This window comes from Larus michahellis, chromosome 7 (assembly GCF_964199755.1).
Source record: "Larus michahellis chromosome 7, bLarMic1.1, whole genome shotgun sequence".
In the NCBI taxonomy this organism is placed as follows: domain Eukaryota; kingdom Metazoa; phylum Chordata; class Aves; order Charadriiformes; family Laridae; genus Larus; species Larus michahellis.
In genome coordinates, this window is record NC_133902.1 from 2097668 (window position 1) to 2125159 (window position 27492).

A 27492-nucleotide genomic window follows, 5' to 3' on the forward strand; every position below is an offset into this window, starting at 1 on the left:
GTTGCGTGAACTTTCCAGTGGCTCCAAGTTGTGCAAGATTGGTAGGTTTTAGCCGTTTTCCATACTGGGCGTCTGTCTCTGGCCGCGCTCTCTTTTCTTATTTCAGGAAAAATTGTTCAACCATTTCTAAGAACAAGATTAGGAAAAAAAATCCACTTCTCCCCACATGTTACGAGTTGTTCTTGCTGTTTTGGTGAGGAGCCTGCTGTGCCCATATTTAAGAGAAGGGGCTTGGCACTTGATGAGGGAGGGTTTGCCTTTTTCTCAGGCTTGTATCTTCTGTTGCTTCAAGTAGCAAAAGGAAAATTAAAAAAAATAAAGCCCCAAGTTTGGCCAGCCTATAAGCGTCTGAAAAAAAATATGAGTTCACACAAATTCAACAGAATCTGGTTTGAATTTGTCGGCTTTGATGTCCGTGCCTGTCCCAAGCACGCTGTAGTCGTGCTGCAGTCACCCAGCTGGGTGAACATTAACCAGCCAGGTTTTTCTTCTCTTGGTGGCAATAAGGTTCAGCGCCACTTCGAGGGGGAGCAGCGGGAGGGGAGATGCTTCTCCGGGCTGCGGCGGGGAGACGGGCACCGCCGGCGTGAGAGCGCGGAGAGCGGGAAGCGGAAAGGGGGAATTGGTGGCAGGGAGGGAGGGAGGAGAAGGAGCGGGACGGGGTAGACACCAGGACCTTTGGAGAAGAAGCAACGAGGAAAAGAGGAAGGAGGAGATCGTGGGGGTAAGACCAATCGTGGAAGTTCGTGTGTATTTGTTAAGTTGTGTGAGATACGAGCTTGCTTTTTCCTGCCTGAAGCTAAAGGCACCGGGAAGCTCAAGAGAAGGTGCAAAGGGTGCTTCCAGTGGCCAAAATGAATTAGGAAGGGGACAAAGCAAAGAGGGGTAGGAGCCAGAGAGGCAAAGGCAGAGGACTTTGGAGGAAGCAGCACCCCAGCCGCTGTGTGAGGTCTTGGGTGCTGGTGAGCCCGAGCCACCCAAATGGCAACATGCTGGGAGCTTGGGGAACCCAGGGAGCTCAAAACGGGGGTTCTGCCAGCGCATTCATTAACATTTCTGAAGCTCTTGGATCCTCTGGTGGTGGAAACCAGATCACAGCCCATGAGGAAGCGATTAATCCTATCTGCAGAGGAGGGTGGGATTAGTTTGCAGTAAATAAGCCGCAGAGGTCGCACACAGACCAAGCAGGACAAAGCAAAATATTCATTCACCGAGCAAGATTCATCCCGCGAGCTGAACAAAGTAGGGGTCTCGGTGGGAAAAAGCAATGGCATGTTGCTGCGCGGATCCATCCTGCCTCCCAAAGCCCCGCGCACGGGGTGGCCCAGCGCACCTGCGGCCATGGGGTTGGCCTTTCAGAACTTTTAAGTGCTCAGTTTTGAAACCGCTGTTCTTTTAACAGGTTTTTGTGTGTAATTTATAATTTATATTGCAATGGCACCCAAAAGTGCTTTCCAGACGCTGAACCCATCTATAAGCTGGCTCTAAAAAGCTTCCATTCTGGGGGCAAAAAAAAAAAAAGAATAATTGACCAGTATTTCCCAAACGGAATTGCCCAAAGTTTCTGTTGATGTATTTTTAACAATGCGTGGTATGAAGTCTTGTCTGATATTATTCACAGGATTACAACAGGTGTTCTGAATTGGCTGGGGAGGCTGTGCAGAAAGGGCAGCTGACAGCTTACTGTATATGCAGATGTAACATCTATTAGAAATATCCTCTGTGGTTTGCTTGCATGCAAGCTGAATAGATTCTCAAAACAATGCTGCTGTGAATGGAAGCCATCAGCAGAATTGCTTAAGGCTGCAAAACCCATTACTTATACAGCAGTAGACGCAAGAGCAAGTGCCACAGTGTAGTGACTTGTCCTGCTTTGCTGGAGTTGTTTAGCAGCTATTAGATCAATATAGGTACATCTACAGCTAATAAAGTGCGAGAAAATAATGTATCTCCATCTGTATTGTTAGCTCAGTTTTTAATCCTAATACTATCCAGCTGCACAAACAACGTAAACTTTCTCTGTTTGTGCCTTTTTAATTCTGCTGCCTTTTTTTCAGGCAGACAATAGCTTGTGTCCCTTGCTCTGATTATTAGAGCCATGTTACTGTACTTTTACAATTACATTTTAATTACTGCTGTAGAACCTATGCAAAATCATTTAATAGAATGTTGTGAGCAAATAGCGCAGATGATGCATTTAGTATTTGATTGCCGTTAGTTTACTGATTGATTAAACACGCAGGCAGAGTCTCCGCTTTGACTAGGAAGTCAAAGACCATGCACGCCCACGGGGATGTAAGTTTTATAGTCACTATTTTAGAAGACTTAGGTTTTCAAAAGGATTAGCTGAAAAAGTGGAGAATCTGGTGCAAAAAAATACAGCAGTTTTCGTTGGTTAAAAATGAATTTGTTATTCAATAAGGCAAGGGACCCATTGGTGTAAAGGGTAAAAGTTGGTCAAGAAAAGTTTTGGCCTTGGTTGGTGGCAGTTCATGGGTTTGGAGGAGTTGGTGATACGTCTCGAAAGTGGAGATAGGAGATGATTTTAGCTATTTTCTGCTGGAAGTGCAGTGTGATTTGCATGGAGCAGCCCAGGTGAAAAACTGGTTACTCAAGGAGGTAAGCAGTGTGGTTTTATAATAATAAAATGCATTTTTTTAGAAAAAGAGAGAAGAAAGTCTGACCAGGAGGAGTCTATGCTGTAAAAACAGCCAGGTTTTGTTCTGCTTTTCTGAACAGAAGCTTATACATGGTTATGGAAAGGACTTTGCTGCTATTTATTGCCTGAAGTTAGTGATCCATCTGTCTCTCCCCTAAGTCTTGTACAGACGATCTTTCCTCATAACTCTGCCTTTCTCCATTCTGTTATTATTGAATATTTGTATGGGAATTTTGTCTGGTAGCCAAGTCACAGGCTTATCAGATATTCTGTAAATCCTCCGCAGTTGGTAACCGATCTGTGCAAAATTGTCAGTTTAGGGTTAAATATTGTTGAATAAATAGACCTGCTGAAAGAATGGGCTCTAACAATTCATGTTTTGGGAAATAATTACTGAAGAAAGACAGCCCACAACATTGTATGTGTGTTAGAGAGAATGGTCAGAATATCTTTTAATTCAGCATTTACCCAGGAGAATTATTCCCATGAGGAACCTCGCAATAAAATCTGCTTGGTCTATGAGAATAGAAAGAAATTGAATAAAAAGACTCCATTTCCACTTGTATTTATTCAGTCTGGGAAATTCAGTGGGCCGCAGCATTAGTATCAGCAGGGGATTCCTTGCTCCTAGCGTTAAATTACTGTCATAATCGCTCAATTATTTCTTCCTTGTACTGTTTAAAATAAAAATCCATCACATTCTATGTTTTTTTCTAACATTTATTAGGTTGAGTGTTTAGGAAAATCAATTATATTCAGTCAGGCATGAATTGATGAATGTTCTTGTAATAATTGTCAGTTGTTAAACTGAATGTACTTTCTCTTTTCGCCCCTTTTCATTTCCTTCAGAGGGCAGAGGTGGCTCAGAGAGAAGCAGAGACCTTAAGGGAGCAGCTCTCGTCAGCCAACAAATCTCTCCAACTTGCTACGCAGATCCAGAAGGCACCTGATGTGGTGAGAGAAAATATTTACTGACTCTTACAGGTTTCTGACATTCCTGCAGCACAGCTCTTTCAATTTATGCTCGCAGCTATAAAAATATCTGTTTGGAGCAGTATTTTAACTGGAATGGAATGGTGTTCCTTTGGGATTGCAGTTTGGTTAAACTTCTAAGGGGGCTGGTGTCTGCAGAAGACCACAGGAAGGACAGAGGTCACTCTGCTCCGTGGTGACTGGTACGGTGATCCATAGATCTCCGCGGCGGCCGGTCCGGGCGGACGGCAGCAACGCTCGGAAATTATTTCCTGTTGGCAGGAGCGTCAGCAGAGGGAAAATAAAGGCAGGAATGCGGTATGACAAAGAGTGCCGGGGTGTGGAGCTTCAGACCCAGGGCACCAGCTTTGCCCAGAGCTGGTCGCGTTAGCGGGACCTGCTGCCTGCCCATGGCTGCGGCTTGTTGTTCTTAGTGTACGGGCTGTCAGAGGAGCCACACACAAATTCGGTATCATTCCGGTTTTCACTGTGAATATATCTCAGCTGAGAATTACGCTTACAAATTCAATAAAAGCAGCTTAGAAAATTGAGGAGATACCCTGCGCTCCTAAAGGTCTGGCTGGTTGTTGCCTTCTCTGCGTGTTTCTAAGTCAAGCAAACACCGCTGGCTGGGGAGGCCGTCGGACCGTGCAGGCACAGGGCGCTATTGCAGGACTCCAGCTGGTCCTGGGTTAACAGGTACCGCAAATGAGCAGACAGATTATTTTGATTTTGGAGAAATAGGAGTACTTAAATGTAAATATGCAATTAAGTGAAATTTAGTCTACTTCTAAGCAGCAGATTTAACAAACAAAAGAAATCATGCTCCTTGTATTGCTTTTTTTCTTGCGAGCCATATACACGCTTGACACTGACAGTGGAGAAACACATGGTTGCCTTTAAAATACATTTGCAGAGAATGAGTAACAAACCGTAAGTCCTCCAGATCTGTTTGGTCGTCTATTAATACGACCCAGTATTTTCTCAGGGAAATCGAAAGATAGACACGCAGGCTGCAAAACAAAAAATAAAAAAAGAATAAAAAGCCCAAATATCACTTGTAACTCTGAATTACCTGCCTCTTCCTATCTCGTGTCCTAGTCTTATCATTATTTTAACATTAGGTCTTTCTTGTATTTAATAGTACTTCTGCACTTCATTTATATTTAATATGACAACTACTGCAGGATGAAAATGATCATTATCTATCTTATTTCAGACTCTACGTTCTAGTCTCAATAGGCACAAGCAGCAGATGATTATACAACTTGTGATGTTTCATGCAAGCAAATTAGAGGTTTTTTTCAAGTTAAAAGTATAATTCAGTGTAATAGGAGAGCGTTGTTAACTGCTGTTCATACATGTAGCATTCTGTGAGATGCAATGCCATGTAGTCACGGAGAATCAAGCTAAGTGTTTAGAAGATACGGAAAAGGTATTTTGTTGTGCCTGTATTTTCCAGAGAAGAGGGTATGGAGTATACTGCAATCTGCTGCAATGTCATCGTGAATTGTAAGGAAAGTGCTTGGGTGACAGCGTCGGTGGGTTGAATTTTCAGCTCTTTCACTGTAGGGTCTTTGGTATTAGTGCTTACGATCATTGTCTCTCTCGGTAAATGGATTTTTTCCTACTTCACTGGTGTTTTCTGAGGAACAGCCATTAACGTTTGTAAGACGCGTTTTAGGCTTTTTAATGGAACGTGTGTTCGTCACTGGGTTGCCCTGTGCTCCCCAGATCCCCACAAGGATTTCCTTATGTTCTTCATGGAAAGAGGTTCAGAGCTTCCCGAAGCATTATAGCTGTTGATCTCTTAACACAAAAGGAGACAAAAGAGATGGTACAATTAGTCTGTATTATCTTTTCTGAATAGATCCTACCTTCTTCCTAACTTCTCTGTCCTCTCTTGTTTCTTGTCCTATTGCAATGTCAGTCTAGTGAGGAAGTTTCAGGCTTGAGGACAGATTTTGCAGCTGTGGGAAACTGGAAGAAGAAAGATCCTGGTTCAGGAAAGGGAATTTCTGAAAGTGGAGACCGTAGGGAGAACGGCCTTGTCTTAACAGCTGTCACATCTGTCTTCATCCCCATGGAGGACAGGCTTTAGTTGCTCGCAGTAACGTTAACAGTGAACAATTTTCATGCGAGGAGCAAGTTCATTGGAAGTAGCACTTTGGGGCAATTTTTGACAATTTTGCCTGGAACATGGCGTGCATATGAAGAGCCAAAGGCACATGACTCTGCCGTTCCTGATTAAGAAATTCTGCTCCATTACTTCAGAATATTTTATCTGATTAGTATTTTGTAAGCACAGATTTTCATAGTTGTCAAAGCATTTGGACTATTAATAATAAATAGATCTAAATAGAATCCCTTGACTTTCACGGCTGCCTCTTTCCAGAACACTTACGAAATAGGGACATCTATTCTCTCCATTATCCTTATTTCACCAAAGAGCTGTCCTGGGGAGCAGAAAGGTTCATCTTCCAGATTCACGCAGTCAGCCACAGGATTTAGAGATTATTTCTGTCTCTCATGCTACCCCATGCCATGCTTGGTCCTTACCTAACTGCCCTGACTTCAAGCTTGCTGCATTTTTTTATTTATGTGCTCTAATATCTTTTTCACCTTAGGAACAGGCCATCGAGGTGCTAACACGGTCCAGCTTGGAAGTAGAACTGGCTGCGAAGGAGCGGGAAATCGCCCAGCTGGTAGAAGATGTCCAGAGACTCCAGGGCAGCCTCACCAAGCTGCGGGAGAACTCCAGCAGCCAAATCTCACAGCTGGAGCAGCAGCTGACCGCCAAAAACAGCACACTCAAAGTAAGGCTCGGTTCTGTGCTCAGCAGCTTTCCAAGGCTATAACTGACGTGCCAATATTGGGTTTTACTGATGTAAGTTTTCTGTGGTTCTGAGAGGCACCGGAAAAGCCATTGACTTCTTCAGGATGCTGTTGAATTCCAGTTTCTGTGGTGTTTTCTTCAAAGTGAGCACAGTTTTGTTGAAATTTAATTTACCTAGTTCCCATTGGTTTGAAATTTGTTTTTGCAGAACGTGGCTACCTTTAGGATTAAAGCCAACACATATTTACCATGGATATATAGTGAAGTGGCTGAACTGAAAAGGCACAGAAAATCCTTTTTGGGTTTTAAAATTTATCATTCCCATTCCAGCGATGGGTATTGCAGCTTTGCCAGGAATGTTTATCGTGCTATGGTCTATCTTTGAATTTACCTGCTACCCCCTCCAGTTCTCTCCACTGGAAAAGGGAAGTGTGTCATTTAGAGCATAACACCAAGGAAAGCCAAGACACAAAGAGAAGGCTTTTTGGCCTTAATAAGCTTTTTTGGTTTTTTTTAAACTGTATATTTGCTGCACGGTAATCCCATTTATAATTAGCAGTCTAGTCCTATGCTCGTTTGCACACCAGTAGCACTGCACCAAACCCAGAAGAAACACCTAGCAATTTTGTGAGTGACCCTTTTACCTTTACCTTTTCAGCAGCTTTACTTTCTTCGTGCGCTAGCCCACACTGTTTTGATCTATCAGTAAGCATGAGAAATGTTTCCTGACATGTGTTATGAATCAGTTTCCTGTACCTCCCATCTCTTTCATTGTTCTGCCATCTATGAGCTTCAAAGTGTAAACAAGATAAATTTATCTATTCCATTAAAAACTTCATAGTTTTGCAGGTTTTATTGTCTGAGAGGTTTTTGAAAGCAGGAGGCTGATGGTACCCACTTAGCTCTGACGGTGGCGTGGGCAGCTTTCCTCTATCAGAATGATTTAATGCTCAATTGCAACTCTTACAAATTGTTCTAATTCTGACATTTTTTAGAGGTTACTAGTTTTGCTCTGGCGTAGCAAAATTTATGTGGACAAGTGTCTGTTAAGGATGAAAGCTGAAGTGTTGCATTCAGTATGCGTTCTGCATGTTTCAAGAGAGCCTGGCAGAATTTTCATGAAAATTGAGTAGAGCAAAGGAAACTTACTGGGTTCCTGTATTGATGGTATCGGTCTCTGGGGGCACCTCTCGTAATGAGGGAGGACGGTTCGGAGGGACGCGTTTTGCTGGCTACACCCATGTCACAGGGTTTTTTTATTTTTTCATAAAGCCTGATAGAAAATACCTTGAGTCCTTGCACTTGACAGATTTTCTCGGAATGAAGCATGTTCCTGGTGAGGTCAGTATTAGTTAGCCATTAACTTCAAAGGGAGTAGGATCACAGAAATGACAGAGCAAGTCTTTGATTTTCATTGCAGTAATCTCCTTCCATTTTCTCATAGTCTGGCCCGCCTAATGCTCTGTATTTAGGTTCCTGTTGATCGTGTCTGATGCAGTGACTCTACTGATAAAGTTTTGGTCATTTCAACCCTCTTTAACCTTATTTGTTGCACTATAAAAATATTTCAAAATACATACTTTTACCCCAAAGTGCTGGGAAACCCTGTGTCTGAGACGTGTGGTACAGAGACCCAAATCTCAGTGGTGATGTGTTGATCTCATGTTTGATTATAGAGGAATTGCTTCTAAAATAACTGTTATTGTAATGGTTGCCTCCACAAAAAATGAATCAGTTTCACAAATTAAAGCAATGTTCTCAGACCATATCTTGGGGGAATTCTTTAATACTCTATGACTTAATGAAACAATACAGAAATACTTTCAAAATTATTGCTTCTTTATCTTCATCTAATCTAATAATCAAAACATGTCCTCTAGTAACAAGACTTTTCTAACTGTAATGATATTAACCCTTTGTTGCTGGGAGTTAGAGCTTCCCAGCTACCCAGTTAAAATACAGCGGTGCTAGTTAGCAGAGAGATACAGCAAATAACCTAGGTTAATTAATATGGGCCTTTTAGTATATCACTGGAAACTAAACCACGACATGAGCCTAATGGGGTTTTTAAAAGGTTTTAAGCCCCAGAATACAGCCCGTGCTGTTTTACCTGAGACGCTTCAGTTAATAATACAGTGACGGTTTGGTCTTTTTAAATAACGTAAGAGGGGAACTTACCTGTGCATCCTCTAACATGGGGTCACTCGCACAACCGATGCGAGATGATTCCTTAACATGGAATATCTGCAAATTTAGCGTGCAGCAATGCCGCCCGTCCGTTCCGTCTGTCCTCTGGCTCCCTGCATTTGTGTATGTTGGAGGACGTTAGAATATATTTTGTCTGAATTAACCAGGTTGATATTTAGTGCAAGATATTAGTTCCTCCAGATTGTCTCACAGCTTGAACCTTTGTTATACCATGTTCTGTGCATTTTTTCAGGGTTCTTTGAGACAATTACCATACTAATACATTTCAAAACAGTCGTTGACTGGGAAGATGCCAAGTGCCTAAATGGTCTGCGTATACACAGGCGTTGCATTCTCAGTTGTTAGTTTACATTGTTTAGTAAAGTATACATTTAGGTGCAGATTTTCCATGGCAACAATCTCTGTATTAGGTACTTGGGAATGATGGATGGATGTGTTTTTTATACAATTCAAAGTAAAATATTGCTGGTTGCCATACTGCTCTAACAGCACACACGTACCTGAGGGTCCAAGAGAGCTTCATTCCGTCAACATCTTTTTTCTTTTTTTTTTAAACTGTGCCGTGTACCTAGAATTTCCAGAAATACTTTCAGGGTATAGCATATACCTTTACAGAATTCGATTTAATATAGATATATTTTAAATGGAAATTGGATTTTTTTTCTGCATTTTATATCTTTTTTTTCTACAAAAAGCTTTTTTTCTCCGCATATCCTTGTGTAAGTAACTAAAATATTAATCCAGGATAATAGTTTGATTTAAATCGCTTCCAGTACTTTTTATACTGAGGGCTAATGTAAATAGCCAGTTATCCCTACTGTGAAAGCTAAGCTGTTCCAAGTGGCAGAGTTAAGGCAGAGCTGACCTGTGTGGTGTAGCTTTGCTTCAAGCTGTAGAGCAGCACAGAGCAGCGAGAGGCAGCCGCAGAGTGGCACGGCCAAGGAGAGCTGAGCGATGCCAGGTGGTTCCGCAGGGTCCTCCCATCGCCTGCATCCAGTTTTAGAGCTGTCAGTCGCGAGGCTGAGCCCCCTCGCCGGTACCGAGGGCTCTTTGGCTCACTGGTTTCATGTGAAGATCCCTCTCCAGTCTTCCTGAGCCTGGTCCGGTGCACTAAAAAGCCTGGCTGGATTCCTCGTTCCAGTAACTGCATTTTACTCAGTGTTGAGCTGCAGCTTGAAAAGCTGCTTGAACTTGGGCCATGTTGTAGCTGGCCCTCTGGTCCTTTAAAGATGGCGAAATAGCTGGAAGTCCAGCAAAGCCCCACGATGCTGCTGTTGACATCTGAAGAAGCCTCATTTAAATTATGAAGATGGCTCAGATGATGGACTCACTGATCCTGTGGGTGCTGTATTATTACATGGTGTTCAGGTTTGCTGCTTGTACCCACCGGATAGCTTTGAGATGGGCGATGCCTACGCACTGGCTTACTTGGGAAAGACAGCATGGTTAAGAGTTTCCCACTTCTGATTGTTCTTCCCACTTCTGATTATTCGTCTGTCCCAGCCCGGCCGTTCATGCACCCCTAATTGTGCCGGTGCACAACTTTATGGGGCTGCATTGTAAACGGGTTTGCTAAAATTATCCCTCCCCTGCCTTCCTCCTGCATTCAACGAGCAGCCCAGGAGTTGGGTGTAGGATCTTCTTGAATTCACTTCTCCACTGAAGGCAGCCTCCCCTGGACACAAAGCCCTATTTTTCTTTTTCATGTCGTATATTCCTTTCCTTTTCAAGGTGGATGCTTTGTCTTTGAGGGTGGTACGTCCTTGTGTTATTTCTGTTTCTTGTGACCTTTGGGATTCTGTGCCAATTTTAACACCAAAAATTCAGTGAAGCAGAGCTAGCCTGAACTTATCCATGGGAGTTGTAAGCCAGTAAGTTCTGTTCTTTCTTTGCTTAGGTCAGGCGTGCCTGTACTAAGCAAAGAAATGATTAGTGGGAAATTAATGTGGCTTCCGCAAGCAACGTAACAGCATCAATTATGTATCACTATGTTTTAGGCCTCCTGAAGCATTTATCCTGTAGTGATGAGCACTGTTGTTGGGAGCAGGGGCTCTTGGGTAAGGTCCAAATGTGTGGCATTGCGTTATGGATTGTGTTAGGAGGTTTGTTTCAACGTTTGTGCCATCCTCACACCGAAGAGAAGCCACTGAGGCTGCCCCAGGTCAGGCAGACCTGAGCAAAAAGGCCTTCTGAGCCGGTCTCAATGCTTCATCTCCGGTGTGTAATCCTGTTAGTTACTGCGGTAAGTAATGCTTGTAAAACGACTTGGTACAGCTGTTTTATCTGGGCATGAGGCATTGTAGAAGTCTTACAAGCCTAAGGCGTTCCAGTCAACAACAGCTTCTTCAGTCTTTCCTCATGTAGATAAGGTTATCGAGAACCGTCCTGTTAAGAATACAGGATGTGCCAAAGCGTCCTGCTTGTTTACCCAATTTATCAGTTTCCTAAAAATTTCAGCTGCCCCATTTTTAATACCGTCTTCCCCGATCCCTTTATTGAACACACGACAGCGACATTGCGAACAGCCGAATTGGGCCCTACTGAATTCTGTAATGCTTGGCACTCTGTAAACAAAGGGAGAGTGAGGTATAATTGTGTTTACGTTGAATTGGTTATAGTTTGTTTTCTAATATATGTAAATTAGGTATGAGTCATTAACCCTCACTTGTGCGCTGCTGTATATATGGAATAATTTAAGGATGATTTTGAAAGCCTGCAGAAAAAAACAATCTGAGTAATTAAATCCATGTTCTTTCTTTTAAAGCAACTGGAAGAAAAACTGAAAGGACAGGCTGATTATGAAGAGGTTAAGAAAGAATTAAAGTAAGTGTTAAATGCCTACATAATTTTTTCACAAACTCTAGTTTAACAATTGTTGAATGAAGCCACAAATCTGTGTTCTTGGAACAATAAAGAATTCAGTCAAAACCACAAAGACGGGGAAATCGGGAATATTGGCAGAAATCGCATCCAGAGCCAGTGCAACTGCCGTATCTGAGAGTTCTCCTTTTTGTTGCTGCAGAGTATCGCAATGGCAAATAATACAGGCGTCCCTGAAGAAAAGGCTCTAAAACTGTCATCCCCCAAGGGTAAAAAGCTTGAAAATCCATGGTGGTTTAGGTGGGCCGCTCTTTAAAAATTCTCGGCCAATAGCTGAATGTAACGCGGACCAAGAATTTAATGTGGAGCCTTTGGCCATAATACCTTTTCTCTGCTTTTGCCAGCCCAAGTGTTCAGCACTTAGCATTTTAATGCTGTGCTTGTTTCACTGTATATTTTTGCTAATATATTGTGGTTTTAAACTGAAGCCACAAACAGCCTCTTCCTATTTCAAGGGGTTTTTTAAGAGACTTAAGAGAGCCTCATTTTAAACTATAACAAGATAAGCTGTCAGGTTCAGAGGAGAAGTTTTTTGACTAGAAATATGTTTACTGTCACGGTTTAAATAACTGCAAGAAGCTCCATCCCTTCTTTCATCATTCTGGCATTTTGGTGTGTATTTTAAGAAGACTGAAAAAATGTTAACCTTGTTTAATGAGGTATTTCAGGTGAGGCTGGGAGTCATGTGCTTTTGTTTACGTGTCCCCGGAGAATATGGAAAGCAGGTTTGGTTTGGGGAGCCAGAGGACAGCCCAGCCCCTGGTGCTCTTGTAGCCGAGCCGTGGTTCTGGTTCGCTGCAGCACACCCTGCTGTGGGTATAGAGTTTCTGTCCAGTGAAATGAGTTGTCCGTTTCTTTGGTCATTATACCTGAATATTAACTGGTCTCAAAAAAGCTTCATCGTTTTAGTGGTACGGGTAGGTACGTCCACGTTCTCTTCTGCATTAAGGAAAAGCAGCTTCAGATTTCAGCTGGTTTATACCCTCGTATGCAAAGCAGCGAATGGGAATTAAGCCGCAACCTTCCCATTTGCTACATGAGTTACTAGAATGTGAATGTGGCAAAACAGCAAATGAGTTTTAAATCCTACCTGGTTTAATGCCTTTACTTTAGATACGAAACTCATTTAGATCCCTGTGTTCCTGGCGGTAGTGCCTTTTTTCTTTTCCTTTTCTTTTTTACAACATGAGGGCAGGGATGGGAAGGCAGATAAAAGGTCCGGGAGAAAACACGGGAGTGTTCATCTGGTGCTTCTGCCTGTTCCTGTTGTTACAAGATGAGCCTGCAGTGGAAGAGATGGGAGAATCTCCTGGAAGCGGCCCTTGTGGGGTGCCAGTTAATCAAATCTCTTTCTCCGGGCTGCTACAGCCTTTATATCCCCTGATTTGTGGGTGACGTTTTTCATCTGGGCAGGTGACTTTGAAGGGACAGCCAGCTAGCTTGTAGGTGGCCTGGGGTTCATCCGTGTCCTGCTGGAGGGGGCGGGGGGCTAAGACCCTCTGTGAGAGCACTGTCGATGTTGGCGGCGTGGCGGCATCTCAGCAGCTCCTTCACGCCACCCTCTCTGCTCCCATCTGGTCCAAAAGATGTGCCAGAATCCAGATGTACATCGCCTGAGAGTGACGGTCCGATTGGAAGTGAAGCTACGAAAAGTCTATTGCTGTACATCTGGCGGCCCTTAGCCTGAATCCTACGATGCCTACTTTGTGCCCTGAAACACTGAGGGAAATGAGCTGCTCATAGCGCACATACGCACCAAGAAAAGAGATATCTTGTCAGTAAGGAAGAAAGAGTATAAACTCTCAGTTGTTTTGGCACTGGCGTGTTTTCCGGAATCCTCCCAAGGATGTTAGAGGCATTCTAGGCTGGGGGATCTTTATCAGCCAACTTCTAACCTTGGAGGAGCTTAACTGGGTCCACGTCAGGATCCGAGATGGGAGAATTCCTTGCTTTCTGCATTGGCTTTTGTGCCAAATGGCTTTTAAACCTATTTTTGAGATCTGAGAGCTCTGTGTGTCCTTTCAGCTCCCTCTCGAGTATTACGACAGTGCTAACCCTCCTGCCTTTGCAGCTGGGATCATAGGAACAGGCAGTCAGACTGTCCCAATGCACACTTTGCTTTAGAGTAAGATCTTTCAAGTCGTCTTAGATGTGCAGATTCAAGTCACGAGATCATTCCTTTAAAAAGCAGCGAACTTGATCTGGAGCAGCAGATTGAGTCGGGCAGATCTCATGGGCGAAGATATTCCTGGAATCCAAAGGGAAACATTTTGCTTCCTCATATTCCTGAGGAAAATGTCTCTTCTGTGACACATTTGGAGGGCCGGTTTTGACATGTTTAACTTTCACATTTTTTGAAAAAATGAACCCGCTCTAGTGAATACTCCTCCAAGGGCAATTCAAGATACCATCAGCCTGGTTTTTAGTGTATTTTGGGTTTGAAGTATATAGGAAATTGCCTGTGAAATTGCCAGAAGGCTGTTTCGTGTAGCATAGAATCCACTTTGATGTAGGCAGAGGTCAGTAAGTTTCCAGGCAGGGTTTGAATACATGTGCCTGCTCTGAGCTCGCTGAAAAATGCAGGTTCAGGATCCTTTCGGAAGGTCCCAGCTGGCAGCGGCTGCTGGGAACCAAAATGCATTGGTAGAGCAGCCTCTGCAAGTGCCAGGGCACAGCAGGACCAGAGCTCTAAAGCCAGACTTTTGGTGCCGAGAGCCCGATGCACACATTAAATACCTTCAGGCTTACTTTGCCCTTCCGATGGATTTCAGTCAGGTTCTGTAGGCAGCACGGGTGGCGGCCAGAGCACGTCGCGGCCGCTCCTGCGAGAGCGTGCGGCTGCTTCTGGTTTAGTCCTGTCCTGAAGGAAGGCTGTTGGTATCCTCCAGGAACACTCTGCATGGCAAAGCCAAGTGTGGTAAGTGGGGATTACTGGGAGACCGGCGTCACGAGTGCGCTGCGGATCGGAAATGGGAGAAACACCTGTGATGTGCTGTGGGAAGTTTGCTGCGTGATCATTTGCTGTTACAAATTGTTTTTTTAAAATTCAGATAACTCTCCTTATTCAACCATCATGAGACCCTACGTTACGACTTGGTATCCTTTCAGAGGCCATCCTCTGCAGAATCCATGGGAGGATGGAAACAGTTCCCAGCAGCGACTGGGGTTTCCCTTGATGGGTCTCTGTGCCTTTATCCCCCCCAGCACCTTGCAGTCCCGGTGGACACACTGTGCCTCTGAAAAGGTGTCCCGAGAAATCCCTGAGTACACATGTCTGTGATGTCCATGTAATGCCAGGATCTCGAGAACGTGGCCCATTACTTGCTGCACAACCTCTCTCCTTGACTGGCACGACTCCGTTAATGGCAGAAAAGAGGCACTTTTGCCTGCGGGCGAGCTGTTGTGCCCACGTAAAACAGTCTTAACAGCATTACTTTCTGTGCTTGTGTGTTGGATGATGGCTGTAATCTACAGCGATTTCTGCTGGCGAGAGGTGTCATACAATGACGCTGTCTGATGAAACTGATGGCCAGAATTCATTTATTTTTATATTTGTAGGCGTGCCTGTCAGAATTAACACTGTATGCGATGAGGTGTGCAGTGAAAATGCACGAGGTTTCTGCCTCAGAACGACTTTTATTATTTTTTTTTTCTTGGACTTGCTATGACTTTGTGTGATCTTGAATGAGTCACCGAGGCCGCTGATTTCCAGAGCGCCACTTAATGGGCATCTAATTCTGGATTAATGCACGGACAGATTTATAGAGGAGCTGGACGCCACGTGGTCCGCGGCAGTTGCTGGGTGCTGGGTGCCCGGCTGACTCCTGGGGGCATCCAGAACTAGTCCCTACATGTTAATACTGGCCTTCTGCCTTTTTTGACTCAGTTTCCACATTTAATATATATGGTTAAACATATTCTACTTGCCTCACAAAGTTCCTGGTGCTTTATACGTGAAAAATGCTGTATAAACACTTATCTATATCTGTTTATGTATTTTTCTTCAACAAATTAATGTCATCCTTGTGCAATGAGAAGCTGAAATCATTTATTGCTTCAGTCTGAGGAACTTAGCGTCCTGCCTGCAGCAAGACTATTTAAAAAAAATTATAAGTCAAAGTACAGTAATAAGTTCGTATTCCTGTAAGGATCTGGTTTGCCAGACAATACAGCTCTAACTGCAAGACTTTGAAGGGAGATGTCCTTTGACCGCTCAGTATTTATATAAAATATTGACAATGAGACTATCAGATTCTTCTCTTCATGTACTTATAAATATTTGGATCTTTCATATTTCTTAAGAAATATTGTGCCATTGTGTCTTCCCTCTGCCATAGAGCTGGGAGGTTATTAAAATGAAAAACTGCCTTTTAGCCTGTAGTGTCTTGGTCGGGCAGATTATTTGTGCATATTTGCCTTGATATGTGAGCTGGTGTATATTATATAAAGTACTGGAACTGTGCTGGTGATTCCCCCGTTTTGTTGCTTTGCTACAACCTTTATTCCCTTCAAGCTTCGCAGAAAAATTTATATCCCTTCTGACAGCTTAAAATGTTATATCCTTATTAACCTTTAAATTTACGCTGTAAACTGGCCTGGTGGGATTGCATACGCAATGATTTAGATGATGCTCGAGAAAATTTTCTTATCCAATAACCAGTTTGAATAGTTATTCTATATTCATTATGAGGCTGTGTTACTGCAAGGAAAGTTGTTACCACTTGTAGTGTCGCTTCGGAGTGGGAAATGATAATGTTAATGCTCATTAGTGGGGTTGTTATGAAAAGAAGAAATAGAAAATAATCTTTTTTCTGCCTTCCACAGTATATTGAAATCCATGGAGTTTGCACCATCTGAAAGCTCTGGTGCGCAGGTACTGAACCTACTTTTGTTTTCTTAATTCCTTCAGCAGTTCAGTTAACGAGCGAAAATCTTGTCTTGCAATTCGTTGGTGTTGGCACGGAGAATTTCCTGTTGATGTTGCGACATAGAGGTTCATCATTGTTTTCCTGATTATTTTTTTTTATGTAAAAAGCCGAACTGAACAGGTTTTGCCTGTTAATTTCTTTTAAGTGGTCAAGGACAAAGAATGACGTCTGAGCTGTGCTGGAGTGGATAACCGTAGTGTTGTGAAGTTGAGTCTTTTAAAGACTCTAGAGTCAGTGTACAGCCACGCTGAGATTTGCATGTTTCTTGTACTGGCAGTGCGCTGAGCAAGGATTTTAGCATTTTTAAGTCTTTGTTAGCCTTGAAAATAATGTTCATGAAAGAAAAGAAACCTTTTTGTACTGAGAAAGCAGGAGAAAGCTCTGCTATTCCAGCAAATTAATCTTACTTAAGTTTAAAGGTTATGAATTAAATTCCTGCTTCTGAAATCTCAACTAAATATCAATATACTGGGATTAATTTTCAACGTGTTTTTTAATGATCAAGGGTCAGGTACTTAGTGGAAGGTAAATGTCAGGTTTCTGTGACTGATTTTATTTTTGAACAAACTGTTTGTGCTGGAACGCAGCATTTCAATGAAATGCTTAACTTGGGTCAGTTGACCTAAAATAATAATATAATCTTAACTCGTATTTTAATCAGATGAAAAGAAATCTACACCTTTTAAATTGGAAGTGTGCCGGTACCATTTTAAAATAAGTAGGATTAAGAGAATGTGCCGTTACACATTTTGAAATAACGCAGAATTGCTGAATGATTTACAATGAAAATTAAACAGTGAATCTCTTCCGCGGCTCAGGCGGGACCACTGAGCGATTCCTGCAAATATATGCATGGTGAATTCCCTAGCTGCCTTCAGAGCAGAGATGAGCACTTGTTTTCTTCTCCTGAAATCCTTTCTAGTGCCTGAGTGAGACTCTCAATGCTTTGAGAAACAAACCTCCCACTTTGATTTTCTTTAGGATGCCTCTAAACCGCTGGAGGTGCTGCTGCTGGAGAAGAACCGCTCCTTGCAGTCCGAGAACGCCACGCTGCGTATCACGAATAGTGACCTGAGTGGTAGGTTGACACGATTTTCGGCTCTTCTGGTTTGTTTGCTGTCTTGTAAAGGGAGGGAGGGCTGAGTGAGAGATGAATGGCTGAGCTAATGCATGGCGGAAAGATGAACAGGCAACAGGAACACCGAATAATGTGTGATTTCTGCAGTTTTATAGGCTGGATAATAAAAGAAAACTTGGAGACCTCAGAGAGTCTTTAAAGGCTAGGAAAGAGAGGCATTACGAGATGTACCGAGTGGTAGCGTTTGAGGCTGTCTTGTGTTTTGGGAACAAATTCATCCGTGGCACCAGAAGTCTCTTTCCCCCCACACAATGTTATGCAAAATGTTTGCATGTAGAACACAATAATCCTCCTGTCTGATACACTTAGATATACTACCAGCAGGTCAGCTTGGAAAAACAAAATACTTTCTTTTTAGCAAGGTGTTTGCGCCATTTGGCTTTCCTAATGTGGGCTTTTTACATCTTGTGTGCACATTTTTTAAATGGCAAGTCATGGAATTTCCAGATCCTTGAATGCTTATGGTTTTTGCAGCTGCAAGGAAGTTAAAAGTTGCCACTGGCCCTGGGATTACTGAATTCTGAAGCGTTTTGTGACTTTAACTGAGTGATCTTGGTGCATCCACCTAACGGTGATTCCTTTATTCAAATTGGTTTGTTCCAAAATGTAAATGTTTGCTGCATTTGGGTTCAGTCAGGTCCAATGAGTAATGTCTTGAATGAGAGACAACAAAGAGACTTGCTGTCTGTAACTGCCTTTATTTTAAATGTGTAACTGCACTTCATGTATTTGTTCTAGTTTTAATGTTTGTAAGGGGGATTCTCCAGGCTGCAACATACAAGAAAGGTGCAAACATGAAATGCATGTTGTTTGTTTTGGGGGCCTTGTTTGGCTTATTAAAATTTCAATTATGAAAAAAAATAAAAAAGAAAACAAAACCAAAAACAAAACGAAAACAAAAAATCCCACCGCCACTTCATTGGCCCTTGGAAATCTGCACTTTTTCCCTTTGCGGGGCAAACTTTGCATTTTTTTTTATCTTGGTTTTTCCCTCTTTGATCCCCCATAATGCATTATGTTTGACCTTCCTTGTAGGGTCAGCCAGGAGAAAAGGGAAAGACCAGCCTGAGAGTCAGCGTCCTGCAACCTTGCCGGCCTCCCCTCCTTCTCAGTTGCTCCGCAACGCGGGGGAGCAGGCTTCCAATACTAATGGTACACACCAGTTCTCACCAACGGGTTTAAGTCAAGACTTTTTCAGCTCATCCCTGGCGAGCCCCAGCTTACCCCTGGCCTCCACAGGAAAATTTGCACTAAACTCTCTCCTCCAGCGACAGCTAATGCAGTCCTTCTACTCCAAGGCAATGCAGGAAGCAGGAAGCACAAGCATGATTTTTTCAACAGGTCCATACAGCACAAACTCCATATCTTCCCAAAGTCCGTTACAACAAAGTCCGGACGTAAATGGCATGGCCCCGTCTCCCAGCCAGTCAGAAAGTGCTGGGAGCATCTCTGAAGGCGAGGAGATAGACACGGCCGAAATTGCACGTCAGGTGAAAGAGCAGTTGATCAAGCACAATATCGGACAGCGGATATTTGGACATTATGTGTTGGGACTGTCGCAAGGGTCTGTGAGCGAGATACTAGCCCGGCCAAAGCCATGGAATAAACTGACTGTGAGAGGCAAGGAGCCATTTCATAAGATGAAGCAGTTCCTCTCGGACGAGCAGAACATCTTGGCTCTTCGCAGCATCCAGGGTAGACAAAGAGGTAAGCGCTCGCCGGCCGAGGGTCTTGCCCTGTTTTCCTGTTAGTTACGAATGTTAAAAGTCGGAAGCCTCCCCCGTACGGGGCTGCTTGTGCGTTGCTGCTGTTTTCATCTCAATCAGATGTCAGGTACAGAAAGTGCAGCTTTCTAACTCTGCTTTTCGGCACCCGAGCAGGTTAGTATCTTTGCTTCTGCTTTTTTTAGCCGCTGACTGGAGTTTGTCAGCAGGAGCGAGCGGCAGGGACGCTTCCACCCCGCGCTTCCCAATAGCTCTGTGTCACAGCTGACTACCGGCTGAAAGGGGCCAGTAGCTACCGAGGGTGTCAGCCCTCAGAAATGCTTGAAAATTTTTATTTGGGGGTGTTTATTGAGGCCAGACTTTTGTTGTGTCTTGTGTGACTTTTTTTTCCAAAGTGTTTTGACAAAACTTCATAGGTGATGCATGAGTAATTAAAAAACAATCCTAATTTAAAGCAGCTTTGCATATTTAAGGCAGTGATTTTAAGAAGTAACATGCATTTCATTGTGATTCATCTTAAGCGAAGACTGAGATTTACATTTAGGGAAACTGAAGAGTAAGTTGTTTACAGTCAAGAAATATTGGAAAGGACAGGCAGGATTTTCCTAGATTTTGTTTAATTGAAAGCGCACACTGTTAGATTTATAGCTGTTCTTCCTTTTGATGGTTGTACTTGAGGGGATTATCTGCCCATCTTTAACCTCTTCATTTTTGGTGTCTCTAGACATTTATTTATATCTGTCTAATCTCCTTTCCGAACGTAGCTGTAATCTTTATTAACAAATCAGCCAGCCTTGCTTCTTCCCAAGCGGCCAGCTCCTCCAGCGCTCAGGCAAAGGCTCCAGGGGGCGAGGACCGCTGGAACCCTCGCCTCCGGAGACAGGCTGCTGGCTTCTCATGTCACACAGCCCGTGATGTCAGAGCAACCATCCCCTGATTGTTTTGTTCTTACCAAACTTGTTTTTCAACAGAGAATCCAGGCCAGAACCTGAACAGACTATTTCAGGAAGTACCGAAACGAAGAAATGGGTCTGAAGGTACGTCACAGGCAGGTGTTTTTCTTTGCAGTCAATACCTAGGGAGTGGAGTGTGCTTTAGCTGTGTGTTTCCTTAAAACTGTGCAGTTTGATTCTGGCCTGGAATCTGATAGAAAAACAGACAGTAAGTATAAAACAAACCATGGGTTAGATGAACACTTTGCTTTTTCTAATTCTGCTGCTGCTGTACTAACGTAACGCTGTTTGGGTACTTTTTCCACTCCCAACCTCACTGCCTACGCAGAAAAAACGAGAGAAGTGATAGAAGTGGCTTTATCGAATCATCAGACCTATTGAAATGCTCTCTTTGCTATTTTTGTGATTTTGGAGGGAGAAAGTTGCACAATTACGTATAATCCAACATCAGTCGCATACTGCTTCTGCTCTAGGTTTACTTCTTTCTTCTCATGGGGCTTATGTTGACAACTACGCTTTAATACGCTGTTAAATTAGCGTGATACTCCAGTGTGGTGTCAGAAAAAGATAACAAGATAAGCGAACACCAGATCGATAAATTACCACTGAACAGGAAGTACGAACGTTTTTCTTCATTATAGATTAGTTGCAGAATTTTTCCTTTAGCAATACAAGAGGGAGAAGGAAAAACAAAAGCAGGTGCCCTGAAACTCTGTGCTTCTTTTGACTCCAGTCAGGAATCGTCTAGCTCACTTACAACTGATCATCTCGTAATGAAGAATGCAGCTAAGTGCAGTTGCATTCGCAGTTGTCGTTTTCCCTCCTTTTCTTCCCCTTAGTGGTTAAAAAGAACCAAAACAAAACCAAACAACCAAGTCATAGCTCTTAGCTGGAGAGTACTTCAAATGGTATCTGCGTTTAAATGACTGTTTCTCTTAATGTATTAACCTCTAGAAAGTTAAAAATTATTTTTGCCTAGTTACTTTTTAATTCTGTTTTGGGCTGAATGTATGCTCATCCTACTTCGCCTAGCAGCTGATGCAATTTTTAAGGTGATTCCTGATCTTACGTTTTTAGCTTTCTTCCTTTCCCCTCCGGTTCTTTTCCCTCCTGTTTCCTCTCCCCCTCCAAAAAAAAGGAAAGGGAAAAAATGGACCTATAAATGTTACCCTGGAAAAGGCATATACGACCCCCTAGTTCTTCCTCTGATGCTGTCAGTGTTCTCGTCGTTGCAGTGCAGCTAGCGGGCAGGCTTTCCCACAATGAGGGTATTTATCCTTTATTATGTTTAAGTACCTTGGTGTTGTGAATGTCGGTAAAGGCCCTACGTAAACCGCCATCAGGTCATGCTGGCGGCGCATCGCGGTGTACTGGCTGTCTTTGTGTTAAAAAACAACCAAACAAATCGAAGTTTTCCCGTTGTCATTAGTGTTGTTTTCCCCTTCAGGTAATATAACCACAAGAATCCGAACCACAGAGACTGGCTCTGATGAAGCCATCAAATCCATTCTCGAACAAGCCAAAAGGGAGCTGCAAGTACAGAAAACAGGTACGGTCTCATTTTGTCTCTTGTTCCTTTTAGTTCGGAATTTAATTAAAACAATTACCATGAGCTTTCTGGTCAGTTAATTATATTGTTAAAACCTCGAATGTAGGTTTGAAGAGCTTTTTTTTATTATTTATTTATTTATTGAGTGGAGTTGTTTCTATCTATAAGGCAGCCCACGTTAAGGCTACACATGTCACGGCTTGGCGGGGTCTCTGCTCAGCGCTCTGCCCGCTCTGCTCTGCCCTGCTCCCGGGGGAGCGATGCTGTGGGATTTCTAAACTCCTTTTTCCCAAGTGCAGCGCCCTGCCGCCTTTACACCACGCCAGACCCGCAGGCAGTCGCCCCGCAGGACAAACCGGCAACATCCTTTCTTCTACCGGTTTGCTCCTTGGAAAGGGAACGGCTCCTGCTTTCTCTTCTCCTCTGTCTAACTCAGGCCCCATGGGAGAGGGAACGGAATGGATTTGTCGGGGTGAAGGTCAGGATCTGGCCTGTTGTGCTGTGGACATCATGTACTGAAAGTGTAATGTAGGCAAACCCAGTTCTAACCTTCCTATGACTTTATTCTTGGTTACAGAATGTATTCAGTGAATGAATTGGCCAGTCCAAAAAGCATTTCTTTTCCCCAAAGCATCATGAGTTTAACATCTTAGCCCGAGATAAGTTTAATTTCTCATTGTGTGCTGTCGTGTAGTTAACATTTCTGTCTACTCCATGGCCCTCCCACTTTGAAAGTGTTTCCAGTACAGCCCAAGGGCTAATGCTGAAGTAGAGAGCACTGCGCGTTACTTCTGTTGCGTTTTTTAAAGTAAATATTGATTTACAGTTCTGGATAGCTGCTTTTAAATGAAAACTAAGCTAATCTCATGGCGAAACACAAAAGACTAGTTAATATATGATTTAACTAACATGGCTTATACAAGCAATGGTTACATAGAGAAGAATGTGGGCTGTGTGCAGGAAACTGCAAGCACGTTGTTCAGTAGCGTGTGTCATCTGAGAATCTCAGAGTTCCTTTCAAATACTAATTCAGCCTCAAAACTCCCTATGAAACCAGTAGATAAAACAGAAGAGATGGTCCCACTGTCTTTTTTCCCCGTTTCTTAGCTTTTCTTGTATTTTATAGTGTGTGACAGGAAGGAATGTAGGGAGGCAAATTTGGAAATGTATTCAGATAAGGCATAAAATTTCTAAAATAATACAGCATGTTTTAAATCTTATTTCACTTTGAGGCCACTTCTTGCAGTGTAGGGGTTCCCTGTTACTGTCCAGGGCTTCACTTTCCCCATTCGTTGTAGCGTAGCTTTCAGAGGAACTGGTTTTCAAGCACTGGGGACCTCAGTGGAGACTAACTTAAATGGAAACAGACGCCATTGCAAAACCCCCCGCAGAGATAATGCTGCACCCACGTTCCAGTCGCTGCTCATCCCTGACTGCTGCAGCTCAGCCACACGAGTCCTGGTTCACCACTGAAATACTGCGTTTAGGTGTTATCTCTTCTGAAAGCGCCTGTGGCTCCATTCTGGGGCTTCGGATAAGGCCGAGAGTGATGGCCAGGCGTCAGCCCCATGTTTGTAGAGCCGTTTATTTCAGTGGTTGGGACCACAGAACAAGAAAACGGGAAGCAGGAGCATATTTAGCTTGTCAAATGAAACAATGAAGTCTCTTACTAAACTTTCGCTTTGTTGTAATCTGTGGGTTTTATTTTTGGAGTTAAAAGGACTCACCTTATTTATATTGTAAGAGGGTATTAATAGTCTGTCCAGGTGAATGCAGCTGTGTTCAGTATTGAGTGTGTGTTACGATTCGTATGTGGAGACAGAGAGAAGCGAAAGGTTAAATAACTTCGTAAACAGAACTGTAAAATGTTATTGACCACTTGGGGTGGGGGAGGAAGAGGTGAAGGCTTGATTTTCAAAGGCATTTATTTGAAAATCATTACAATGGTGGAAAACATGCAAGTAGTGCTGGACTTCTGCAGTTGGGTCTGTGCGTGCAAATGTCCGGCACTTTGTCAACTCTAAAAATTTTCCAGTGAAGAACTTTGGAAATCTTACTTTATTTTGAAAAGTGCGAACCTTTGCTTAGTGAAAACTCCTCCTTCCCATCCAGAAATGTATTGCAGCCCTTTTTCTGACAGGGAAATATTTGCAGTAGCACGTGTTGAATATAAAGCATGTTCCTCTGTTGCATTTAGTCTTTTGGTTGTTTTTCATAGCTGAGCCGGCTCAGCCGCCTTCTGCATCTAGCAGTGGCAATTCTGATGATGCTATTCGATCCATTCTGCAACAAGCCCGACGAGAAATGGAGGCACAGCAGGCTGCCCTTGAACCTGCCTTAAAAACACCACCTTTATCTCAAGCTGACATTTCTATCCTGTCCCCCAAACTAGTATCTACACCTGCAATGTCTTCGGTTTCCAGCTATTCTCCTTTGGCCATATCCCTGAAGAAACATTCAGCTGTCACTGATTCCAGTATCTCTGCATTGCAGAACCTCTCTGGGCTCAAAAAGGAGCCTCAGGAGGCACCTGTGTTAGAGCTTCACGGAGTAAGTGATTCTGCCCAGGGTATGTTGAGGCATGTTAAAAATGAGTTGGGACGTGGTGGTGTTTGGAAGGACCATTGGTGGAATACTGTGCAGCATGAGAGAAGAAATACCGCTCTTCCCGAAGATGTAAAAGTTGAGGAAGCCAGTGGTGGAAAAGAAAAGGTCAGCAATCAGACTAGGCCAGATCGTAGCCAGCTCCAAGGACCATCTTCTTCAGAGTATTGGAAAGAGTGGCCAAACGCTGAATCTCCGTACTCCCAGAGTTCTGAATTGAGCATGACTGGGGCGAGTCGCAGTGAGACACCACAAAATAGCCCCCTCCCTTCATCCCCTATCGTGTCTTTGTCAAAGCCATCCAAACCTTCAGTTCCTCCACTGACACCCGAGCAGTATGAGATTTATATGTACCAGGAGGTGGATACGATAGAGCTAACGCGGCAGGTCAAAGAAAAGCTAGCAAAGAATGGCATCTGCCAAAGGATCTTTGGGGAAAAGGTAAAGAACCGGTTCTCTCTTCTTACACCAGTGTTGTCAATGTGCGTTGTGCTCCTTGCGTTGGCACGGAGCTCAGTTTAATGGAGGGGGATATGCCACATATGTCTTACGGAAAAATGTTTTTGCTTCGTTATGTTAAGTATTTCAAAAATAAGCTCGCAAAGGAAAGTATTAGTTTCCCTCTGTTTTGTGAATTGCGTAGGTTTTATACAAAGACTGGCTTCAGCCACGTGTAATTAGAAATGGGGCCTCCGAGTTTAGAAACATCGAAAGCTGAAGCAAACATTATTGAGATTTACTATTTCATGCTTAATGTAATGAATTCATGGAATATTTGAGTAATACCATTGTCGTGACTGGAGAGTCTTAAATTTGTTATAAGTGAAGATAATGGACACAAGAGCATTTTTCCTTTTTTTTTAATATTTGGAAATGCACACAAGGGTATTTAAACAAACACATGGAAAATCCCCTACCTCTCCTTAGTCTTAAGTCAAGAATTCAGTCATTTCTTACACCTGGTGCTTGGTATCTTAGTGTGCGTTGAGATGTTTTAAGCAATGTTTGATTACAGATACGCGATGCACGATAAGGCTTTCTGGAGTTCTCACGTTGTGGGCCCTAAGCATTGAACACGTGGGATTTCGGGGGGGGGTCCCCGACCACCAGAACACACCTCACAGGCTGTAAGAAGTGGTGGACATCTGGTGGTTCTTCTTCCTATGAAGAACTGAATCAATACGATGGTATAATAGGAGCTGGCATCGCGCTATTACCTTTTCATGAAGATGTAAAATGAAAAGCCTGACCTCTTGGGGTCATTAAAGATCCCGTGGCAGCTTTCATTAAGTATGATTTTTAACCCCTGTACCTGTGCTGAATTCCAGGCAAGTAATTGCATTACGCCTGTCTGAAATTCCCCCTTTGCTGCAGTCGGCTGTATTCTTAAATATTTACCTACGTGGCGCAGCCGCTGCTACAGGTGAAAACACACATCGTTATAATTCATACCAAAAAAAACCCTCAACCAAATGTAGGCCGAGTCTCAAAAGTCCCAATTATTTTTGTTTGAGAACAAAATACGTGCCAATCATTTCCTGTTTTATCTGCCTGCGTGTGCCTGGACTCTGTGTTTTTCCTGTTAGAACCGATGAAACTATTTGACACAAAATATGAAAAGCATGCAAATCTCGCACCATCCTTTTGCAGTTTGTGCTGCCGCTCCGTTCCTGCAGGAAAAAACCCACGCTCCAGAAGGGAACCACGACAGGAGAAAAGCATTTCCACCCATTACCTACAGATGTCATTTTGCAGTTCTACTAATTGTCCATATAAAAGTGACTCGAGCGATATAGCACTAAAGGAAACCAAAGTGACTTAAATTACCCCCCCTTCCACGTCAAATGTGTTAACGTGCCGTTGTTGGTTGCTTCACTTCAGGTATTGGGGCTGTCCCAAGGAAGTGTCAGTGACATGCTCTCCAGGCCAAAGCCATGGAGTAAATTGACCCAAAAAGGCCGAGAACCATTTATTCGTATGCAGCTCTGGTTGAATGGTGAGCTGGGACAGTGTGTCCTGCCTGCACAAGGGCAGCAACAAGGACAAGGTAATTAAAATTCCACTATGTTGTTTGAGTTGAGGAGGAGGAAGTCTTTTGTTGTTTTTTTTTTTTTAATTTTTTTTTTTTTTTTGTTAAAGTTGCAGTAAGCGAGACTTGCACCCGGTGCTAGTCCAGGTGTTACTGGAAGTGGCAGCGTCCACCCTCGCAGCCCAGCCGGTCCCTAGGGGAACGCGCTGGGAATGTTTACGAACGAAGCGCTCGTTTGTGCGTAATTGATAAGCAGCAGTTATCAAGTTCCTAATTAGGATGATATTATCGAGGCATGAATATGATGCGCAACTCAAAAAATTTTGGCCAAAGAGCTGGGAAGACTTGTGCGCTGTTTCCTAGGGTTGCATAGGGGATTTTTATTGTTCCTAGGAGAATATCGATTGCTTTCTCAGGAGGTGAGCTAGAAGAACTAAGCTTTAAAGGGGGAACGCTGTGTTGCAATTACGCTTTTATTGTGGCTCTCTCTTACCCTAATACCTGCTGATACAGACAGGCCGGACTAGAGTTTGGCCTCGGTTGTGCCCTTATAATGCCACTGACTCAAACGAGCAGCGTGCCCTTGCCGAGAGCGGCGGTTTGCTATGTGTTGAGCCTGCTTATGTTTAGTTTGTGGTTTGGCATCTCCTTTTATTGTTCCCTGATTTTCCTCTCCTCTCTTATCTAGTCCTTCACTCTGTGACATCATTACAGGATTCCCTACAGCAGGGATGTGCAAGCTCAGGTAATCAGCTGGTTTCAATGATTTGCTCTGAAATAATTCTCTGTGCTTTTGTTACGTTTCTTTTGCTTTGATGCCGAGAGGTTTCTCGCGTTTTGTTGTATCATACAGGAGACCCTTCAATTTCTTTATTAACGCAGTTAATTCCTGGTTCTCTCCCTGTTGCTATGGCAGATGTAGGGAGTACACATATTTAGCTGCATATATTAGGTAAAGAGACTCTGTCTCATCTTAGAGATCATTGGCTCGCTGGGGTTTTTTTTACCATAG

General features: G+C 43.3%; 1 protein-coding gene across 8 annotated transcripts in view; it reads left to right on the forward strand.

Moving 5' to 3' along the window:
* CUX1 (cut like homeobox 1) overlaps window positions 1-27492 on the forward strand; it is a 280996-nt gene that overhangs the window by 185929 nt on the left and 67575 nt on the right. For 2 of the 8 annotated variants that reach the window (XM_074595973.1, XM_074595978.1), the window contains 11 exons: window positions 3509-3613; window positions 6259-6447; window positions 11440-11498; window positions 16380-16428; window positions 17465-17561; window positions 18657-19328; window positions 20317-20382; window positions 21746-21847; window positions 24066-24892; window positions 26333-26498; window positions 27169-27225. In XM_074595973.1, coding sequence (XP_074452074.1) covers window positions 3509-3613; window positions 6259-6447; window positions 11440-11498; window positions 16380-16428; window positions 17465-17561; window positions 18657-19328; window positions 20317-20382; window positions 21746-21847; window positions 24066-24892; window positions 26333-26498; window positions 27169-27225 — 2389 coding nt within the window. The remainder of the gene's footprint in view (window positions 1-3508; window positions 3614-6258; window positions 6448-11439; window positions 11499-16379; window positions 16429-17464; window positions 17562-18656; window positions 19329-20316; window positions 20383-21745; window positions 21848-24065; window positions 24893-26332; window positions 26499-27168; window positions 27226-27492) is intronic. The other 6 variants (XM_074595975.1, XM_074595976.1, XM_074595977.1 and 3 more) reach the window with 6 other exon arrangements.